Source organism: Alnus glutinosa, chromosome 2, assembly GCF_958979055.1.
Source record: "Alnus glutinosa chromosome 2, dhAlnGlut1.1, whole genome shotgun sequence".
In the NCBI taxonomy this organism is placed as follows: Eukaryota; Viridiplantae; Streptophyta; class Magnoliopsida; order Fagales; family Betulaceae; genus Alnus; species Alnus glutinosa.
The window spans coordinates 35,837,343-35,857,824 of record NC_084887.1 but is presented as its reverse complement, the minus strand read 5'-3'; the positions used below and the strand labels follow the sequence as shown (position 1 = coordinate 35,857,824).

Here is a 20,482-nt window from a genome sequence, read left to right as displayed (position 1 = left end):
TGTGAGGGGTTGTTGTGATGATGTAGTGTAAGAATCAAATCCCTTATTATTATCATTATTTTCAATAGTGTTGATTCAATAGATACTATACCTTGTCACTTCATCCTTGTGAGATATTATTTTTAAGCCGCTTGGCCACTTGATATGCTCGGCAATTAGCACTCCAAAAACTTTAGAGGTAATACATCTTTGGAGAAGGAGTTACCGGTGCATGTCTTCAACCATTGGAAAGGTCTGGATCATTAGCGGTCCTTTTGGAATCTTTAATGGATCCAATGCCTACTACTTTGTCACGTTTTGATAATCTTTTTCGTTTGGATTTTGTTATTGGGGCGCCTACCCCTTTATGGTTGTTCGATCCCTTGTAGAGAGATGGCGAGAGAGTCCCCTTGGAGTATGATTGATTGGCAGCCATAAGAAGCACATGGTTGTTGTTTATTAATGTCAACCTAAAGATTTATTCAAATCAAGTGTTTGATACTTTGATTTAAAGGAGCTTAACAAGTAAGGGTTGGATTGAGTGGGTGAAATTAGGCAAGAAGCCTAATTTTGTGAGTGAGCAATGGTATTAGTACACATCATGAGTTGTTACATCACGAAATCATTTTCAATGGTGTCCCTTTCTTTGAAAATTATTATTTATTAATATTATATATTAGCCGTCGTGCCCCAATTATTTTCGAGAACTACTTATGTTATCTTATAATATAGTTCCTTCTTACAACCAAGTACCAACCACTACCATGCAGAGTAAAATACCATCATGGTTATAAAAGTTATATACTATCATTTTTGCTCTAAAATACACAAAAAAAAATTAAAAATTAAAAATTACACATATTAATGAAAGTGTATATATATGTCAAGAAGGTAGTGATTTGAATTTGTAAAAATGATGAGTCTAAATTTAAGTGTAATATAGGAAGTATAGTTGGTTGCTGAAAAAGTGAGAAAAAAAGTCGATACGATAAATGTTAAGTCAATTTGTAAACATGATAAGTGTTATGTAAATCGTGACGGTCAGTCTGTATTTTAATGGGAAAATACTTGATATAGTACAACTTTTAGTATAATTTTCTTACAAACTAATGCAATAATCCATAATTAGTTAAATAATTAATAGTGTATAGTTGACAAGTCAACAATTAATTAATTAAATTGACAAAGATTTTTGGTTTATTCATTTCGTAAATTATAGACTAACAAGTCAGTTTATAATGAAACTTGTAGTAAAAGTTATAGTTCTATAAACAACACTCATTTTACTGGTGGATATAGAACTACTACCCGCCCAACTTGTAAAGGACTTATAGTAAAAACAATATAATATCCCTATCAACACTCTATTTACATATGAAACATGACCATAGTATCATGTTTTTACACAAACTAATTGGTATTTCCATCTTTTTACCTTAACGTAGCGTTTGGATGAAGGTAATCTTTAGGACCAAAAATCCTAAAAGATTATTTTTTTTATTTGGTTGCATTTTTCTAAAGGGAATCCAGATGCAGGTGAGAATATGGATTTCTCCTTAATTGCCTTTTGCTGAGGATGTGGGTAATCCCTTTTAAAGAGACGGAGGAAATCTGCGTTCTCATGGCTGTGAAAAGTGTTTTTTTTTTTTTAGGTTTTTTTATGCCTTTTGTTTTGTCCGAGACTTCTATTTTATTTTTTGCTAAGAACTTGATTGGTTGCTAAACCGAATAACAGTAATAAGCGAAGTGATTTTAAGGATTTGATTCTTTTTGAGGTGAAATCTTGGGATAATCCGTCCGTGTGAGGTTTGAATTATGGGAAGGAAAAGTTACTTTCAGTGATGAGTCGAGTCAGTGTGGTTAGGTGATATAAAGAATATGAGTTGGTGCCTGCTTCGTTTACAGAGCGCAGTCCCCACTCTCCAAATCTTTCTCTTTCAGTGCGGCCAAGTGGAGAAAGATAACCACAATCCCTCCAAAATATTCCGTCTAGAATCTGAACAAAAACAAAGCAAACAGCCCAAAATGCACGAATATTCCCACAAGAACAACGCCAACCCCAGTCCCACATACCTAAATTACCTATAGCTGCAGGCAGCAGGCTCTAATTCCAACCACTCCCTCCCCGTTGCAACACTCCATTTCTCAGTATACGTTGTTGGTGTTTCGTGTTTGTTCTTAATTTGTCTACGTTGGTGGGTACTGGGTCGGTTTTTCTTTCCTTTCTTTTTATTTATTGTGATAAATAATACGTTGGTGGGTCTTCACTCTTGAATCACTTTCTCCACTATCGAGTAAAACAAGTCTTTTTTATATATTATCTAAGATTTTGTTTGTTTTTGTTGTTGTTTTTCTTTTTCTTAGGCTTGTTTGAACTGGGGAGGGTGTTTATCCATCTGGGTCGTCCTTGCTCTCCCTTCAACTCTGTTCAAAAAATGTACTTACTGTGATTCTCATACAGCCCAGCATGGATGTGGAGGGTGTGATCCGTAGCCGTCCAGTGAAGGTAAGACATGTGGCACGGTGTCATCGAGCTCTGTTGAAGACCCTCCTCAGAAATCTCAGCCTTTCTGATCTTGTTCTTCTTCTTGTTTTTTGTTTCAGAAAGATTCATGGAAGACAGTGTTAACATTGGCTTACCAGAGCTTGGGTGTTGTCTATGGAGATTTAAGTACTTCTCCTTTATATGTGTACAAAAGCGCTTTCGCTGAGGATATTCAGCATTCTGACAGTAATGAGGAAATATATGGGGTCTTGTCTTTTGTGTTCTGGACACTTACACTGGTGCCACTACTCAAGTATGTGTTTATTGTGCTTAGAGCTGATGATAATGGTGAAGGTGGGACTTTTGCTTTGTATTCACTTCTATGCCGGCACGCCCGCCTTAGCTCATTGCCCAATTGCCAGGTCGCGGATGAGGATCTGTCGGAGTACACGAAAGATGGGATTGAATCTGATAGGAGAAATATTGGGTGGAGATTGAAATCGACATTAGAGAAGTATAGAGTGTTGCAAAGGTTACTGCTTGTTCTGGCTTTGATTGGGACTTGTATGGTTATTGGGGATGGGGTGCTTACACCAGCAATATCTGGTATTGGAGGCTATGATATTTCAATTTTGGTTTTAAGTTGTAAGCTTGGGATGCCACTGATTAAGAATTCCTTTTGGTTTTGGTCATTGTGTAGTGTTTTCAGCCGTGTCGGGTCTGGAGCTTTCCATGTCAAAAGAGCATCACCGGTGTAAGTTCCTTATCTGATGGTCGAAATGTTATTTCAGATTTCATTATTCCATAGTCAATAATCGGTTATTTTGTTTGAGAAAGAAAGGTTGCTAAGGAGGTTTTCCACCATCTGCTAGATCTTCTGTTTGAGTTGCAAATAATTCTTTTAGTCTTCATGACAAGAATTTATAATGCATTTTCCAATCTATATAGAAAATTTTATTTTCATAATTCCACTTCAGAAGCGTAGATGAAGCACTACAGATTTGAAATTATTGGGTAATCAGGAAAATAGTCCATTGATATATATTAGAATTCTAATTAGTGGTAAGCATCGAGTGATACCAAGTTCTCATGGGTGAACTTTTTCGGAGAATTTTTTTAGCATTTATATCACATATATGCTGTGAAGAGGTGGAAAGAAGCAAATCAAAGTTAGGTATATATCTTGATTCTACTGTTACATATTCATAGCTTTTAATACCATTTGAAAAGTCGAAGACCTTCTCTTCCTACTTTTTTCTAATGCACAGATGTGAAATTAGTGGACAAGTTAGGAGTATGTTTATTGTGGTTCCCTACAAAGATAATTAAAACAAACTACTTGCTTTAATCAGAGTCAAATCACTATCAAACTAGTAAAAAATTAATTAGATTAATGATGTGGGGCCAAGTTGATGACGCCCTAGTTATCAATAAAGATGCAGTTAGTGACTAAAAAGAGAAGCTTAGCCTCATAAATTAGAAGATTAAGATATAAAGTTTTGCTTTTTAAAAAGTTAAGCTGTCGTATGAGGCAAGGAAAAAGGTAGCTAAGTTTGGATAAGACTCCAAATAGTATAAAATTATATAGAATGGAGGAGGCGTTCAGCTTATATGGTATTATGACCATTAATTAGAATGGTCAAATAAAGTTAGAACTATCAATAAAGTCCCCTATGAGGCATACATAATCATGACCATGGTGTCAACCAAGCCTTGACCCACTAGTTGCAACCCCAAGCAATGTAGTGCATGACATACCAGGATGAAATTATCATCATCATCATCATTCTTTTATCAACTTCAACCTCTGTGGTCTTATCATATCCTCAGTCACTGTGGATCATATCTGAAGATATATGTTGCACTTCCACTTTCTAAATCTCCAGCTGTTCTTCCATTGTCCCTCTTATTCCTATCATCGATGTGATCAGCTTATCTGTCCTTCAACTAGTGGGCTAGTGTTCCTGCTGTCTCTACTTGCTGGGTTTTGCAATTTGTGGGCAACGTGTCCCCCACTGTCTATCGTGGTTCAACAAAAGTTACTACACTTTGAAGGGGCCATTTAATGAGATTTTACAACCTTAGCTTGAAGGAATCTAACACGGCAATTTTAAATGTGTGCTTGCTAACATATTCTAGAATGACTAGAATTAGAGCAGTCTGCTTTTGTTCATTTTTATTTAGAGAAATGCTACACACACTCTTACACTCCCTGACGTGGCAATGAAAATTACCATTAGAATTTGGACGGATCACTATTGAATTTTGGATCCAATGGTGATTTTTACTGCCACGTTAGGGAGTGTGTTAGTATGAGTGTGTGTAGCATTTCTCTTTTCTTTATAGGTGTTAGTTCTTTATTAACATTTCAAAAAGTATTTAGCAATGAAAATCTTAATGCAGAGCAATCACAAATCACATGGAAATTGTTAAGCTTCAAGATGCTTTGTCCTCGGTCTCAAAGCTTGCTTCTTAACCATTGAAGTTTAAGACCAGGTGTAAAATTTGATTAACTGATAGTTCAATTGGAGATGGCACAATTGTGTGGCATTTATATATGCAATCATAATAGATACACACATATATACATCCATCATGTTGTTGTGAAATTCATAGACAATCTGTGTATTGGTGGTTCAGAGCAAGTCCACCTACTATCTGCAATCAAGATTGGCATGTAGCTTATTTTTTTCAAGCAGTAATACGGAGTTTGGACGGAAAGTGTTTCAATCATTAGATGGCTGCTCAATTAACAATGACCACTTTGGTAGAACTTACCCATATGGACTATGTCTATGATTGTGGGAAAACCCTGACAGCCATGTTTAAATGTATCTAGCTTAAAAATTTGTTGCTCTGGACCTGAGAATTTTCGAAGGAAATTCAAGAGTTACAATTATTGTGAGTGTCAATTTCAATTTACTTAGAAGCTTGTCATCACCCCCTAATTCAGAAATACGTGGATGATTTATTGAACCTAAAACTTCTGCCTCTGTATAGACATCTTTGATGCCATGTGTTGTTTCTGTTACCCACAGACCTTCCAACAAACCCCACCCCCCCAAAAAAAAAATAAAAAAATAAATAAAATGTCAAAAAGAAATTATCGGTTAATGTATGCATCAGCAAACTTAGAAGTTTTCACCAACTAATGCACCAGTGCTGGTGGGAGTTTGCGCTGAAGTCAGTTTTGACTACTTTTCTCTACTTCTTTGCTGTCTTCTCGCTCACAGCTCAAGGACACCTGGGCTGCACTTCTCAGTTCCACATCCATGCATCATCTAGCTTAAAGCCTAGCATACCGCAGTACCACTCATCGCATTTCATTTCCTTATTCTCATTTCAGATGCCGAAACATTGTAAAATTTTTGTGCAACTGATGATTTTCTTTATGATTGTGCCTCCCCATTTTAGGATTTTATTCTCATTTCAGATGCCGAAACATTGTAAAATTTTTGTGCAACTGATGATTTTCTTTATGATTGTGCCTCCCCATTTTAGGATGCTTTTATTCTATCAGAAGCCAGAAAGAAACAAAGAAGAAAAATAAAACAGGAAAGAAAAACAGAAACACAACTTATATTTATTTTCCTGTCATTGCAACTATTGTTAAAATATAAGATAGTGGGAAATTGAGAGAAGCTATGAGAAGCAAATTTTCGTGAATTGAAGGAAACCAACAAGGAGAAATCCAGATGTCTCTGTTCATGTTCATTTCCATATGAATTTCATATTATAAATACACATACTATAACGTTCTCTCTTTTTTTTCTTCATATGGTCCTATATATTGCCAAAGAGGCACCTGTAAGCTCCAAAGTACTGGACCTAGGAACACTAGACACTGAGTGCAGACCCTTTAAGTCTCCATTGAGTTTGGTTATGAGGATTTACAACTTCAGTTGTACCTTTTTAGTCCATGACTGCCCTTCATTTAAATTTGTGTCTTTATTTTTTTTTCTAGTATGATGATCTTGATAAAGCACATGAGATGTCTCTCAACTGCATACCTCAAGAAGAAACGTAGTCTATTTTTGCAACCAGTTGACCCTTGACTTACGCTGTCTCCTTAAAAATACATAAATAAATAAATCAAAGATGACTGTGTACCATTAAAGCTTTTATCAGCTACAGAAGTACTTCTAAGCATATTGAATCTCCATTTGATTCTTAAGAAGCCACATAATCTTATGTTCTACACAAGGTCTGAAGGTTGATTAGGGATACAGGTCATGCTAGCAGAATTTGATTTCTCATATAATTGAGCAAAGTGTTCTGTTCCCTCAAAGTTCATTGATTCTGCAGATGTTGAAGTCCCAGTTACTTGTATCATACTGGTATTATTGTTTGCTCTCCAACATTACGGGACCCACCGAGTAGGGTTCCTCTTTGCACCTGTCGTCATTATGTGGCTTTTTTGCATCAGTGCTATTGGTTTGTATAATATCTTCCATTGGAATCGCAATGTTTATCAAGCACTCTCTCCATACTACATGTACAAATTTTTGAAGAAGACACAAAGGGGAGGGTGGATGTCCTTGGGTGGAATTCTCTTGTGTATTACAGGTACAAGAGTATGTACAATGAACTGTGTTCTCTTGCCATATAACCAATAGGAACGTTTGTCCCTCTGGTACTAATTTTTCTACATTTCAGGCTCAGAAGCTATGTTTGCTGATCTTGGCCACTTTTCACAGTTGTCAATTAAGGTACATTATCCGATTCTTTGTTTGCTGGTGATTATATAACTAAAATCTGCGAATGAAATTTTCCAAATCTGCTTAATAGAGTCATATACCTACTGATGAGATACTATGATACATTATTTACCTGAATTAAATTTTAATATGAACGAGGACATTGAAGCAGAAAAATAAATAACTGAAGTTTCGGATAGTCAGTTTGTTACCGTAGACATCCTACCCTCAGCAGCTAAAAATCCCATTACCTCAGTTCAAATGTTTAAAGTACAATAATCCTAATCATACTTCCACACTACTAATCCTAAATATACATCCACACTGTTAGACTCTTCCCTTTTATTTAAATGCCTGAAGGTTGCTATAGAAATTAGAATGCGTCATGTACCCAAATGAGGGAAAATGTAATTTTTCACCCTAGTGGCAATATAGAGTAATTATAATATATTTTATTTTCCTTGTTCTTTTTCTTAAGAATAACGGAAAAACAGACCCCTTTTTCTTGTTGCTTCATATTCTGTACTCTGGTCAGATGCATCTTGGAATATTTTCATAGCACTCTCCTAATAAACCATAAAATTATATTACAAATGCTAATTTACAAGCATGATTAATATCTATGGATAGGTTTACTTTAATAGAAAATCTCAATTTGAATAGACAATTATCTTCTCTGGTAGATGTCTATGCATTAAGTAAAAGACTTGTGTGTTCATTCTTTAGGACTGATTCACTAGTTTATGTTCATACACTATTCGTGGTAAATTATTATACAAATAATCTCTAGCATAGCCCACCACAACTCAAGCTACTTGTTTAACAGAAAGCCACATTCTTGCAGATTGCTTTCACCTGTATGGTTTACCCATCATTAATCCTAGCATATATGGGACAAGCTGCTTATCTTTCTAAGCATCATAATATTGAAACTCATTATCGGATTGGATTCTATGTCTCTGTACCTGGTAGGTGCATATTATTGGTATTTAGAGGATTATTAATCCAGTTTATTTTTTGGATTGGTATTGACTGATTTGAAAAACTGACCTTATTGGTCCAGAGGAAATAAGATGGCCTGTTCTGGCAATAGCGATACTTGCGGCAGTTGTGGGAAGCCAAGCCATCATCACTGGAACTTTCTCTATAATCAAACAGTGCTCTGCTTTGGGTTGCTTTCCAAGGGTCAAAATTGTCCACACATCGTCTAAAATACATGGCCAAATATATATTCCAGAGATCAATTGGACCTTAATGCTATTATGCTTGGCTGTTACCATGGGTTTCAGGGACACAAAACGCATGGGCAATGCAGCAGGTACTACTGTTATTAAAGTTTACTTTGTGCTCACACACAAAAATACGTCCAGATTGTTTCTTTGTGTTAATCGACATCTCCTGTTTCTTTCCTTGGTGTTAATCGACATCTCCGGTTTATTTCCTTATTTGGATCCTTCGCATGGATTTTATCACAAAATTGACTGTGGCAGCCATCTGGATTTGGCCTTGTGCATTTCTTAAGCATTTTAAGTGTCCGTTTGGGTTTGCGATTTCAAAAAATACGATTTAAAAATAGAGATTTTAAAAGATGTAATTTGAAAAAGTGATTTTTAAAAACGCAGTTAAGCGTTTGGTAAAATCGCAGTTTGGCCTTTAAAATTCTGCTTATTCAAAAAAGCATCTCCTTGCTTGCGACTTGAAAATGCAGATTTTCTTCGTTTTCAAATCGCAATTTTTAAAAAATGTAATTCCCAAACGATTCATTTTTTGCGATTTAGTTTAAAGTCACTCTTTTTGTCTACGAAATGACAATCCCAAACGCACCCTAAAAATTCTTAAGATAACAATCTGTTAAGTTCATCACTGTCTTTTGATGTCAAAACTGGCCTCTATGTGAGAACGGGATCAGCCAGGAAACATATTAATTATTTTTATTCTTAGTGATTGACAAGCTCAACTCTTGAACCTACCAAAAACAAAAGAAGATCAGCCAATTTTTTTTAGTTTATAGTGCTTTAGGAGCTCTAATCATGACCTAAATGTTTTATAAGCTCCAATCCCCATCATTTTTACAGCATCATCTTTTTCTTATGAACAGGTTTGGCAGTTATAACTGTTATGCTGGTAACTACCTGCCTAATGTCTCTGGTTATAATCCTATGCTGGCACAGAAGCGTCTTCCTGGCCATTTGCTTTATATTCTTCTTCGGCTCCATTGAAGCGCTTTACTTTTCAGCATCCCTCATCAAATTCCGTGAAGGAGCTTGGGTCCCTGTTGCCCTCTCATTTATCTTCCTAGCCGTTATGTATGTTTGGCACTATGGCACACTCAAGAAATATGAGTTTGATGTTCAAAATAAGGTGTCAATCAACTGGCTCCTCAGTCTTGGTCCCAGTCTTGGAATTGTGCGGGTCAAGGGGATTGGACTCATACATACAGAGCTTGTTTCTGGGATCCCAGCTATTTTCTCTCACTTTGTCGCCAATCTACCAGCTTTCCACCAGGTTGTGGTCTTCCTCTGCATCAAATCTGTCCCAGTGCCGCATGTCAGACCTTGCGAAAGGTTCTTGGTGGGAAGAGTTGGCCCGAAGGAGTACCGGCTTTATAGATGCATAGCACGATATGGCTATCGTGATGTTCAGAAGGATGACAATGAGTTTGAAAAAGATCTTGTTTGTAGTATTGCAGAATTTATCAGGTCAGGGAGACCAGCATTAGTAGTGGGAACAGAAGATATGGAGGATGATGAAATTATGACAGTTGTTGGGACTTCCTCATCAAATTTAGAAGGAATAAGAATGTGTGAAGATGATGGAAACTTTGCAGACATGGTAGGCACTTCAGAGTTGGTGGAGATTAAGTCCCCAGAAAGGATTAGGAAGAGAGTGAGGTTCGTTGTGCCAGAGTCTCCACGGATTGATATGGATGCTCAGCAGGAGTTGCGGGAACTGACGGAAGCGAGGGAGGCAGGAATGGCATTTATAATGGGGCACTCATATGTGAGAGCAAAGAAAGGGTCCAGTTTGATGAAGAAAATTGTGATTAATCTTGGTTATGATTTCTTGAGGAGAAACTTTAGGGAACCAACTTCTGCTTTGAGCATTCCTTATGCAGTTACTCTAGAGGTGGGGATGGTCTACCATGTTTAATCAAATGGCTATACAGTATAGCTTTGTATTCTGCATTTTCTCCATCTGGGTCATTGTAAATAATTTATACAAGTTTTTTTTTTTCGTTTCCTTTGCAATGCCTATCCATGTTGAGTTTATTATAGAGCTACTAGGCACAAAGTGCTTATGAATCTGTGGTTTGACTTACAGATGGTGATACTCAAAATTTTCTTCCCTCTTCCCCCTTTTTTTTTTATGGGGGGAAAAAATAAAAATGATCCATGCAAGAATTCCCAAAAGCAAGAAGAAATTTAATAGGTGAGAAGTTTTTCTCCTCCCATATATGCAGCAAAGAATGCCTGCTCAAGTTTATCTCTTCCCATTTGAAATAGGATTTGGTTGGCGCGAGCCTCAATGTTGTGGTTCTCTATACAGGGAGAAGCTCTAGCGCAAGTCAGAAGAGTGTGGTTTCTGAAAATATTGGATTCCAGATCAAATAATATTTTATTTTTAAGATCCTAGTCTGGATCTTAGTTTCTACTTCCCTTGGTCAGTCATTGATCCAAAAGATGCTTTTTGTTTTTTGGGTTTGTTTTGGACAATGTTTTCCTTCAAGTCCTTCCATCTTCTTTATTAATTTGACATATACTTTTAGAGCACACATGGATTTTAAAATTGCAAAAAATGCGTATGAGAATATATATTTTAAAAATATGAAAAATATATATGAAAATCACATGTTTTAAGAACATATATCAGTTTAATAGACTTCTTTCAACCTAATTTAAAGGAATTTTCTTTTTCTTTTAAGTAGTAATCATTCACTATATGATAGAAATAAAGTTTTATTCTTTAAATTTTTAAAAAAGAAGAAATATCACTTAAGAATCAATAGTTACACTTTTATTCTAACATTATCTCACCTTAACATGATAGAACTAATAAGCCTTTATTAATTAAGAGAGAGAGAGAGAGAGAGAGAGAGAGAATTTAAAAGCTAATTGACACTGTCACATCAAGATTTCGAAAATTCCCTTGTGAATTAGGACCAAATACTACTCCAAGAGAGCTTTATTCAAAATGTGAGATAAAAATGTGGTTTTTAGTATTATTCTTCACATATATATAGTGTCACTTGCACATAGAATGTGACACAAAAGTGAGCTCGACTTTCATAAAAGCTCATTTGTGTTTACGATAAATCACCTCTTATTTACATTTTCCATTGATAAGTGAGGCATAATATTTTAAATATTTAATTGAAATATGATGAATCTAGACAAGATTCAAACTCAAAACCCTATTAAATTAACACTTATAATAAAAGCTTAAAATGCTAAAAAAATATATATAAATTTAATGAATATTTTAATAATTTATGTTTGCACCGATGGTGTAAACAAAAACATCAAATACTAGGGATCTTTTTCCACATGAGATTGCTCTTTATTTATTTTGGGTATTAAGGCAATCTTCACATGAGGGGATATTTGGGAATCGTACCCAACTCAATTTTTTTTTTTTTTTTTTGAGAAATCATGCTCGGCTCATTTTCCAATTTTTTTTTCAACCCATAATTTATACTATTTTCTTTCTTCGGTATTCGAAATTGTAAAAAAAAAAAAAAAAAAAAAAAAAAAAAAAAAAAAAAAAACTCACATCCAAACGTGATTAATAAAAGTAAATAATGATGATGATGATGAGAAATGATTTTTTTTACACCCATATTCTACACCTACCCTACACCAAATATGTTTTGGGTTTTTTTTTTTTTTTTTTTTTTTTTTTTTTTTTTAAATAAAATATAAAAAGAATTAAAAGAGATATGTGTGGTGAATGTAAAAAAATCACTCATATGATGATGATGGGATAACAAAGTGATTGCTAATACTCAAAAGGGCCAATGGGCCATGATTGTTTGAGCCATCGTAACCAATACGTTGCTACTCTACCTCTTGAGACAATGGTTGATTCTTTGGACCATTCAACAGGGACAAAAATAAAATTAAAAATAAAGAAGATACAAAGTACGTGAAAAAAATAAATAAATAATAATAATAATAAAAAAGAGAAGATACAAAGTACATGAAAAACATTCTCACACAGATAGACGTCAACTTTGATTACATAAGGCATATGAGATCTAACCAGGAGCACATGTCAAGCTGAGAGAAAGAAACAAAAAGAGTACCTTAAATAAAACATCAAAGAAAGCATTTAAAACAAAAAAAAAAAGATAAAGATTAAGGAGTAAATAAGAAGACACCAATCAAAGCTACCTTTCTTTATACTTGGTAAACAATTTGGCTACACTTAATTAAATTAAAAAAAAAAAAAAAAAAAAAAAAAAAAAAAAACCGATTTGGCTACACTTTGCTTTCTGTACAAGCAAGGACAAACTAGCCATTTAACTTTTAGGGGCAGGATTGTATTGAATAATTTTTTGAAAGGCCAAAGTTCAAAAATAAAAATTCTTTTTTTTTTTTAAAGGGAACAAAGATTATTTCACTAATATAAAAATTTGAACAACTTAAAAGAGGGGGTTGTGAGGCTTACCGTCTTACCTAACTGGAGTGAGTAAGCCGGTGACTCATCTCTTAAATTGTCTAAATTTTTGTATTTTTCAAGCAACGAGAATCTCAATCCATCCTTTAAACAGATTCAAAACTGCAGAACACCTGGATGGCTGGATGCACCGGTTAAAAAAAGAAATAGTGTGAAAAAAAAGAAAGAAAGAAGAGAAAGGGTGGGCATCCACATTTAAAGTTACAGCTCTGCCCAGGCCGAAGACAATTTCCTCAGTTTCAGCTTCATGCAATAAAAGTGGCGTAACTGTGGATATTCAATAGGAGGGCACGGGGCACCCCAGTTACCAAGAAAGCAAGGGCTGCCAAATTGAATTTGCAATAACAAAACCCAAGTTGATAAATGCAAATACGAGGACAAAAACTTTAGAGAGCATATGATTCCCTGTCTCTCTCTCTTTTGCCTTTACTTTCTTTTTCTTCGCTTTGATCCCAGCTCCCGTATGTTCACTACTAATTACTAAAACCATTTTTATGATCACACAATGCCCCTGCTCTCCTTGTCTCTTTCACTGCTTCATCTTCCAAAAAGCTTTTCCACTGATTAACATGTAAAAAGGAGTTGGGAAACACTGTCTGTGGGGTCTCCTACTTAAGTGGGTTTCTCAAAAATGCAAAGCTTACTACACCTTCACACTTAAGCATTTTGTTCGTTCTTTCGTGCTCTACTCTTGAACGAGTGCTATGATGAGAAATTGGCTTCTTTTGGCTCTCATCTTGGTGGTTCTTTTTGGTGGGTTTTCTTCAGCTTCAGCCACACATCCTGCAAGTGAGTATAGCATTTTGTTTTCATTCTCTGCGTCAAATTCTATCAAAGTTTTAAATTTTCTTTACATTTTGAACCATTTGCAGAAATTGTAAGTGGGGTTGTCTCCAATGTGGTCTCTGCGCTTGTTAAGTGGCTGTGGTCACAGAAATTCATCACCAACACGGGTAAAAATATTTCAATGAGCTCACATTTTTATGTTTTGCTCTGTTTTGGGGTTTGTCTATATAGGGCTAGAGATTGTTCTTTGCAATATCAAGGTTCATGAAAGGAAAATGGAATTTTTTTTATGTTGATGGGATTTGTGGGGTTTGATTTTTCAGCGGTTTCTAGCCGTTCGATGATGAAATTTGAGGGAGGATATACGGTGGAGACGGTGTTCGATGGAAGTAAGCTTGGGATTGAACCATACTCTGTCGACGTTTCTCCAAGTGGGGAGCTTCTGGTTTTGGACTCTGAAAACAGCAATATCTACAAGATCTCAACCCCATTGTCTCGTTGTAAGTTATTTTTTGCTCTTACAGTTTAGGAAATATGATCTGAAATCATATTGTTTTTGATCTGTGCTTTTAGTTCGATCAAATTTTTATTTTCCTTGAATATTATGGTCTTGATATTGCTTTTCATAATGTGTCTTCGAACACCTATCTCAAGTCTCTAAGTCATAGGCTTGCTGTTTGGTAAGCCGACTTGGCTTCAATCTTAGGACATCTTTTTCTGATTCGTTTCCTTGCCAAGTCTTGGTAGAATCCAAATACATTATTGAAAAATGTTATTAAAGTGCTGGATGTGCTTTTGTTTAGCTGAAGCCTCCACTTTTGAAAGTACAATAGGCCTTTTAGTTTAGTTTCTGTCAAACCAACTCCATCTTTTTGGAGATATGTTATCTTTTCTTTTGAGAGCAACATTCTTTAAGGAGCACTTAAGCTTCTTGTTTACTTATCTAGTTGTCCTTTATCTTTTTAACCAACTCCATTTATGTTGACGAGTTACCTTTGAGCTTCTTGAGGACGATTAACTCAATTTTTTGTTTGGTTATGACCAATTGCACTTTTGCTTTTCAAGTTGTTTCATGAGATGTTACTCAAAATTTGATCAGATGCAAATGAAATGGTAGTTTCAGTTCGTTTGGGTTCCTTTTTTCATTTAAATACGCAAACAAGCTACACTAAGACTTATCCATTTCCCTTTCCTTGTGGAAAATTGATCTCAAAATACTACTACAGTTTTCAAATCTCATCAAGTTTCTTCTGTCTTCTGGGTGCTCAACGGATTCTTTTAGCCGAACCCATTGTTCTTTTACATGCTCAAAATGAATGAATGAATTGCAGATAGCCGGCCCAAGCTGGTTGCTGGATCACCTGAAGGTTATTCTGGGTATGTAGATGGGAAGCCAAGAGAGGCAAGAGTGAACCACCCAAAAGGGCTTACAGTGGATGACCGAGGAAACATTTACATTGCAGACACGTTGAACATGGCTATCAGGAAGATCTCTGATTCAGGTAATGTACGGATATTTAAGGGATTTCGGTGGTTAAAGAATGAAATTTGTTTCTACAACCCCTCTCCTCGGACAAGGTGCATGAAATTTTGGCATCCAAGGGACTTACTAATTTAGAGTAGGACCTGCATTAATATGATTTAACTTTCTCTTTTTGCAGGGGTTACAACAATTGCAGGTGGAAAATGGGGCCGAGGAGGAGGTCATGTTGATGGTCCAAGTGAAGAAGCAAAATTTTCAGACGATTTTGATGTGGTTTATGTTGGAGCTAGCTGCTCTCTTTTGGTTATAGACAGAGGAAACCAGGCAATTCGAGAGATCCAACTCAATGATGATGACTGTTCTTCCCAGTATGATGGTAGTTTCAATTTAGGTAATAAGGAAAGACTCAGAACTTTCATCTGTCCTTTTTCTTTCAAGATCGTGGAGATTTATATATTTTTATTTTTTTAAACATTGCAGGGATGGCAGTGCTTGTTGCAGCTGGATTTTTCGGTTACATGCTGGCATTGCTGCAGCGAAGGGTGCGAGCAATGTTGTCATCCAAAGATGTAAGTTATCCCGGATATGTATTTATATCTCTAGTAATTCAATTTGTTTGCGACTGGAGAGTTGTCTCCATAGGCATCTTTATCACGTCTGAATTTCAAATTACAAGTTTTTAATCAGGCTCTGGTCTGGTCCCCAAAAGAATAAAGAAAGAACAACCAATTTACAATCTACTACTAAATGGCTTAGAATGGTCGTTGTATGAATTCACATTTTTCTTTTCTTTTACTGTCTTCTCGATCACCAAATGGAGCATGTGTCCAAGATATATTATATATAAATAAACCTTCATTCACGATTCATCCATGCATCTTGGATGTTGCAAATAGAATACTTTCTCTTTTTGTCATATTCTGAAGTGTTTTCTGAACATTTTAAATGTCAACATGTGCCTCTGTTTTTAAATCTGCTACTCCCCATGCCAAAAAAAGCGAAAATTATTTTAAATTTCCCTAGTTAATTTAATATAGTTCTTGTAAAAACCTAAAAAACGAAAATATTCTTGTTGAACATGACAACTAAAACTTAAATTATTCACTATGGTGGTATCAAGCTGGAATTTCTCCTACACTGATTCCCTTCATGATATGACCAGGACAATTTTCATATTTTTTTTATTGCAGGATTCAAGAACTCCTATAAAGAAAGGTTCACCAGTGGCACCATATCAGAAGCCTCCTAAATCAGTCAGGCCCCCCTTGATTCCAACTGAAGATGAACCTGAGAGAGCAGAAGAGGGATTCTTTGGTTCACTTGGAAAGCTGGTCCTCAACACCAGCACTTCGGTAGCTGAAATATTTGGGGGATTATTTTCAGGCTCTAGAAGAAAGCCCCTCCTCTATCATCAGCAATACGAACAACTGACCACGCAGTCAAATCTGTGGCCCATGCAAGAGAGCTTTGTGATACCAGATGAAGATGAGCCACCAACAATAGAAACTAGAACATCTACACCAAAGAAAACCTACCCTTTTATGGCCAAGGACCTGGAAAAGAGCCACCATATCAAGCAAAGTCAGGTTTACCAAAATGGATGGGATGGTGATTATCGCCAGCAGCATCAGCAGCAGCAGCATATGCAGCATCAGCTACAACAGCAACATATGCAGCATCAGCTACAACAGCAACATATGAAGCATCAGCAACAACAGCAACATATGCAGCAGCAGCAGCAACAGCAGCATCATCACAGGCATTTTTCATCCGGCCCGCAAACTTACTATGAGAAAAACTGCGAAACAAATGAGATAGTCTTTGGGGCTGTTCAAGAACACGACGGACGGCGAGAAGCAGTGGTAATAAAGGCTGTTGACTATGGAGATTCTATCTATAATAACCATAATATTCGATCCCGACTCAATTACATGGGTTATTCTCAGGGCTATCCATCATCTACTCCTACATATTAGCAAAGGGATTGTGAACTTAATGTGTGAGAGGTATGAAGGTGGAATGGTTAAAAATCCATGTAAGGGGAGGCGTGCTCGTTTTTCATATTTACTCTCTTAGGGGTAATGTTAGTTCTCCAAGGTTTCATCTCGGTAAAAGGAAGTACAAGAATGTAATATTCATCTGTATTTTTGTTTTACTAAAAATCAAGAATATCGAGCTAGTTTTATGAAGTGTTAGAAAGTTTTCAAAATTATATATATAGTTTTTATCTAAAAAAATGGGTTTTTTTTTTTTTTCTCAAGATTATGTCCTTAGGAATAATATTGTTAATGATCATTAAGTTTTGATTTTGCAGAAATATTACACTATCTTGCTAGAATAGAAAAGTTTTAAGGGTGTTTTGGTTTGACTCTGTTTATGCATAACGTGGTCAAACATTAGAATAATTTTGGGCCCTATTGTATCTTGGAGGTGAATTTGCTGTAACCTAGTGCACATCAATTGCACCTCGGAGCATTTTTCAATTTTCAGAAAATTTTGCACCAACATGGGACTCATGGAGTAGCTTCTTAAAGTCTTCTTGTTACCAAATCAGAAAGAAGAATTTTGAGGTTGTAATTTCCCAACGACTTCATGGATTGCTGATCAGAGGTGTATATTATATTTTTTAACGATTAGTAATGGTACGTAAGCTAATGGTCATTTCATATCTAATAAAAGTTTGACACATATACATGTCGTTCATGAGTTAGCACCAATTAACTTTGCCATATCATTTCAAAAATGCCACATAAAAAATAAAAACCATAAAAAGAAAACCAAGGAAAAAAAATGAGAGGAGAGAAAAAAGAAGAAAAAAATTGGCCACCCCCAACTACCTTTCTCTCTCTTAATATTTTCTTTTCATTTTTTCATTTTTTTTTTTCTAATGTGATATTTTTTAAATAATATGACAAAGTTAATTGGTGTTGACATGACGACATATACACGTGTCAAATTTTATTGGATTTGACCTCGCCATCAACCTATGTGTCATTGTTAACCGTTAAACAATTTATCAACATTTCTTAAAAAAAAAAAAAAAAAAAAAAAAAAAAAAAAATCTACCGAGAGAATATTTTCTAACGGTGAAAATCACTGAGGAATGATTTGATGTATTTTAAACCTGATTTGATAAAAGACAAAACAACATAGACATCTACAATTGATCGATTGACCCCAATTACAAATGAATTGCATGCTAAGCTTATATATATTTTCTACATCTATTTCCGGCCTCTAACTAATAACTAAGTAATTGACATCAAAGCGGAATAGAATCATCTCTATTTGAAGTGAAATGGAATAAAATCTTACTTTATTCATTTATATCTTATATGATAATATATTTCTCTTTTTTGGATTGAAAAATTCACACTTTTTTTTTTTTTTTTTCTAGAAAATATGCAAAATCAGTTTTATATAGACATACATATCCATCAGGAAAAGAAAAAAGAAATCTATTATCGTTAGAATTAGTTGTGTGATGTTTCTTTTCCTTCTTGATAAAAAAAAAATTATATGAAAATTTGAAAACTATTTACTTAAAAAAAAGAAAATCAAAGATTCCCATGGCACGTGCACATTACTTCATTCAATGGCAGCGTTGTATGCGGTGCAATTTAGCTTAGAAGCAGGCTTTTTTGATGTGATTTTTGAGGATGATGCACGGGCGGTAATTAAGGAGATAGACTCACCGCCCCCACACCTTTTCAGAATTGGACATTTTATAGAGAGCATTGCCTTAGTAAGGCTACAGTGCAGAAAGTCCAGCTTTGTTTATGTCCATAGAAGTAAAAATGGAGCTATCCATGCACTTGCATGTGAGGCAGCTTTTGGTAATGTAAATGAGACTTGGTTATAGGATACTCCACGGAGTATCACTCATATTGTAACTAGGGAATTAATCCTCAGATCCTAATTTTGTTTGGGATTGTTTTTTGATGAATAAAAGTTTGAAGTTTCTGTTAAAAAAAAAAAAAATTTATATTTAGTACCTTTCAAAAATAAAATTCTATTTAGTAGATGCAGTTACAATTAAAGACTTTATTCAAGAGATATTGGATTACATTACAATGATCCACTCCATTACATAATAATTTATTTCAGGTCTATTAATTCACCCTTTACAAGTAATTCAAATTTCCTCTTAAATAAACAATTATTTCAACTAAGGTGTTTTGAGACAGATTTATGCTCTGTTTGTGGGTCGTTCTGATGTAAACCAATTAATACAAAACACATGAATGGATATGTTGGCTGTTTCGAGTGAGCCAGGAACTCCCAAAAACACAGTGAGACTGTATTTTACTTAACAAAATTCAACATACTCTTTATTCCATAATCTTTCATTTAAATAACAAAACAGATAGCAGACTCCCCATAGGAGTATAACTCTATTCTAGATAGAGTTATCTCATAAATTAAGCTAGATAACCTGTCGCTATTTAAATAGAAACCTATAGCAATACAAGATAACAATAAATAAAGACTACTACTCATCTTCTCCCACTATAGAGATAAGACTCTTATTTAACTCTACCACTTATAAATAGACTTACTTAGATAAAATAGATAGATATAATCCCGATAGGTTAGGATTATGTCATTCCCCCATATTAACATTTCCCTTGTCCTCAAGGGAAAAACAAAGAAACTGTGCCTTCAACGCTTCTTCATCCTCCCATGTTGCATGTGTTGCTTGTAGGCCTTCCCACTGAATGAGTAGCTCAGTTCTTTTATTTCTTTGCCGTGTACCTAGCAAGTGGTGTGGTTTAGGAGTCATACGGGCCTCTTCATTCATTGTTGGCAGCTGGGGTAGCACAATTTTATCACCTCCTAACTTTCTCTTTAGTAGGCTAATATGAAACACAGGATGAATCCTTGACTCTTGAGGCAGGTCCAGTTTGTAGGCCATTGGACTAACCTTCTGAATTATTTTAAAAGGCCCAAAATACCTTGCTGACAGCTTAGCATTCTTACACATATACACCGAAATCTGTCGATAAGGTTGAAGCTTCAAAAATACCCATTCTCCTTCATCTAACTCCTCCTCCTTATGCTTATTATCATACAGCTTTTTCATTCTTCCTTGAGCCAACTTAATGTTGTCCTTCAATTTCTTGAGCACTTGGTCTCTTGCCACTAACGCCCTCTCCACTGATTCGACCTTTGCTGTTCCAGGAATGTAAGTAAGAATGGAGGGTGGATCCCTTCCATAAACCGGAACAAATGGAGTGGTTTTAATGGTTGAGTGCCAGCTTGTGTTATAACGTACTCTGCCCATGCTAGCCACTTACCCCATTCTTTTGGTTGATTACTTGTAAAACACCTCAGGTACATCTCAAGTGTGCAGTTTACCACTTCCGTTTGGCCATT

The 20,482-nt window shown here is 35.4% G+C and overlaps 2 protein-coding genes across 4 annotated transcripts; both read left to right on the top strand.

The window, feature by feature from the left end:
• Nucleotides 1-1,421: 1,421 nt before the first annotated feature.
• Nucleotides 1,422-10,441, top strand: LOC133859816 (potassium transporter 8-like). 3 transcript variants are annotated; one of them, XM_062295359.1, is made up of 9 exons: nucleotides 1,422-1,437; nucleotides 2,344-2,485; nucleotides 2,584-3,070; nucleotides 3,165-3,218; nucleotides 6,770-7,030; nucleotides 7,121-7,173; nucleotides 8,006-8,129; nucleotides 8,225-8,479; nucleotides 9,260-10,441. In XM_062295359.1, exons 2-9 carry the CDS (start codon nucleotides 2,447-2,449, stop codon nucleotides 10,309-10,311), a joined length of 2,325 nt encoding a protein of 774 aa, XP_062151343.1. In that variant the 5' UTR covers nucleotides 1,422-1,437; nucleotides 2,344-2,446; the 3' UTR covers nucleotides 10,312-10,441. The 3 variants fall into 3 exon arrangements, with proteins under 3 accessions (XP_062151343.1, XP_062151342.1, XP_062151341.1); XM_062295358.1 differs by lacking the exon at nucleotides 1,422-1,437 and adding an exon at nucleotides 1,717-2,174; XM_062295357.1 differs by lacking the exon at nucleotides 1,422-1,437 and adding an exon at nucleotides 1,717-2,185.
• A 2,639-nt stretch (nucleotides 10,442-13,080) lies between these two features.
• On the top strand, nucleotides 13,081-17,320 carry LOC133859814 (uncharacterized). Its single transcript, XM_062295354.1, has 7 exons — nucleotides 13,081-13,626; nucleotides 13,710-13,790; nucleotides 13,947-14,123; nucleotides 14,955-15,125; nucleotides 15,285-15,497; nucleotides 15,587-15,675; nucleotides 16,297-17,320. Exons 1-7 carry the CDS (start codon nucleotides 13,542-13,544, stop codon nucleotides 17,080-17,082), a joined length of 1,602 nt encoding a protein of 533 aa, XP_062151338.1. The 5' UTR covers nucleotides 13,081-13,541; the 3' UTR covers nucleotides 17,083-17,320.
• The last annotated feature ends 3,162 nt before the right edge of the window (nucleotides 17,321-20,482 follow it).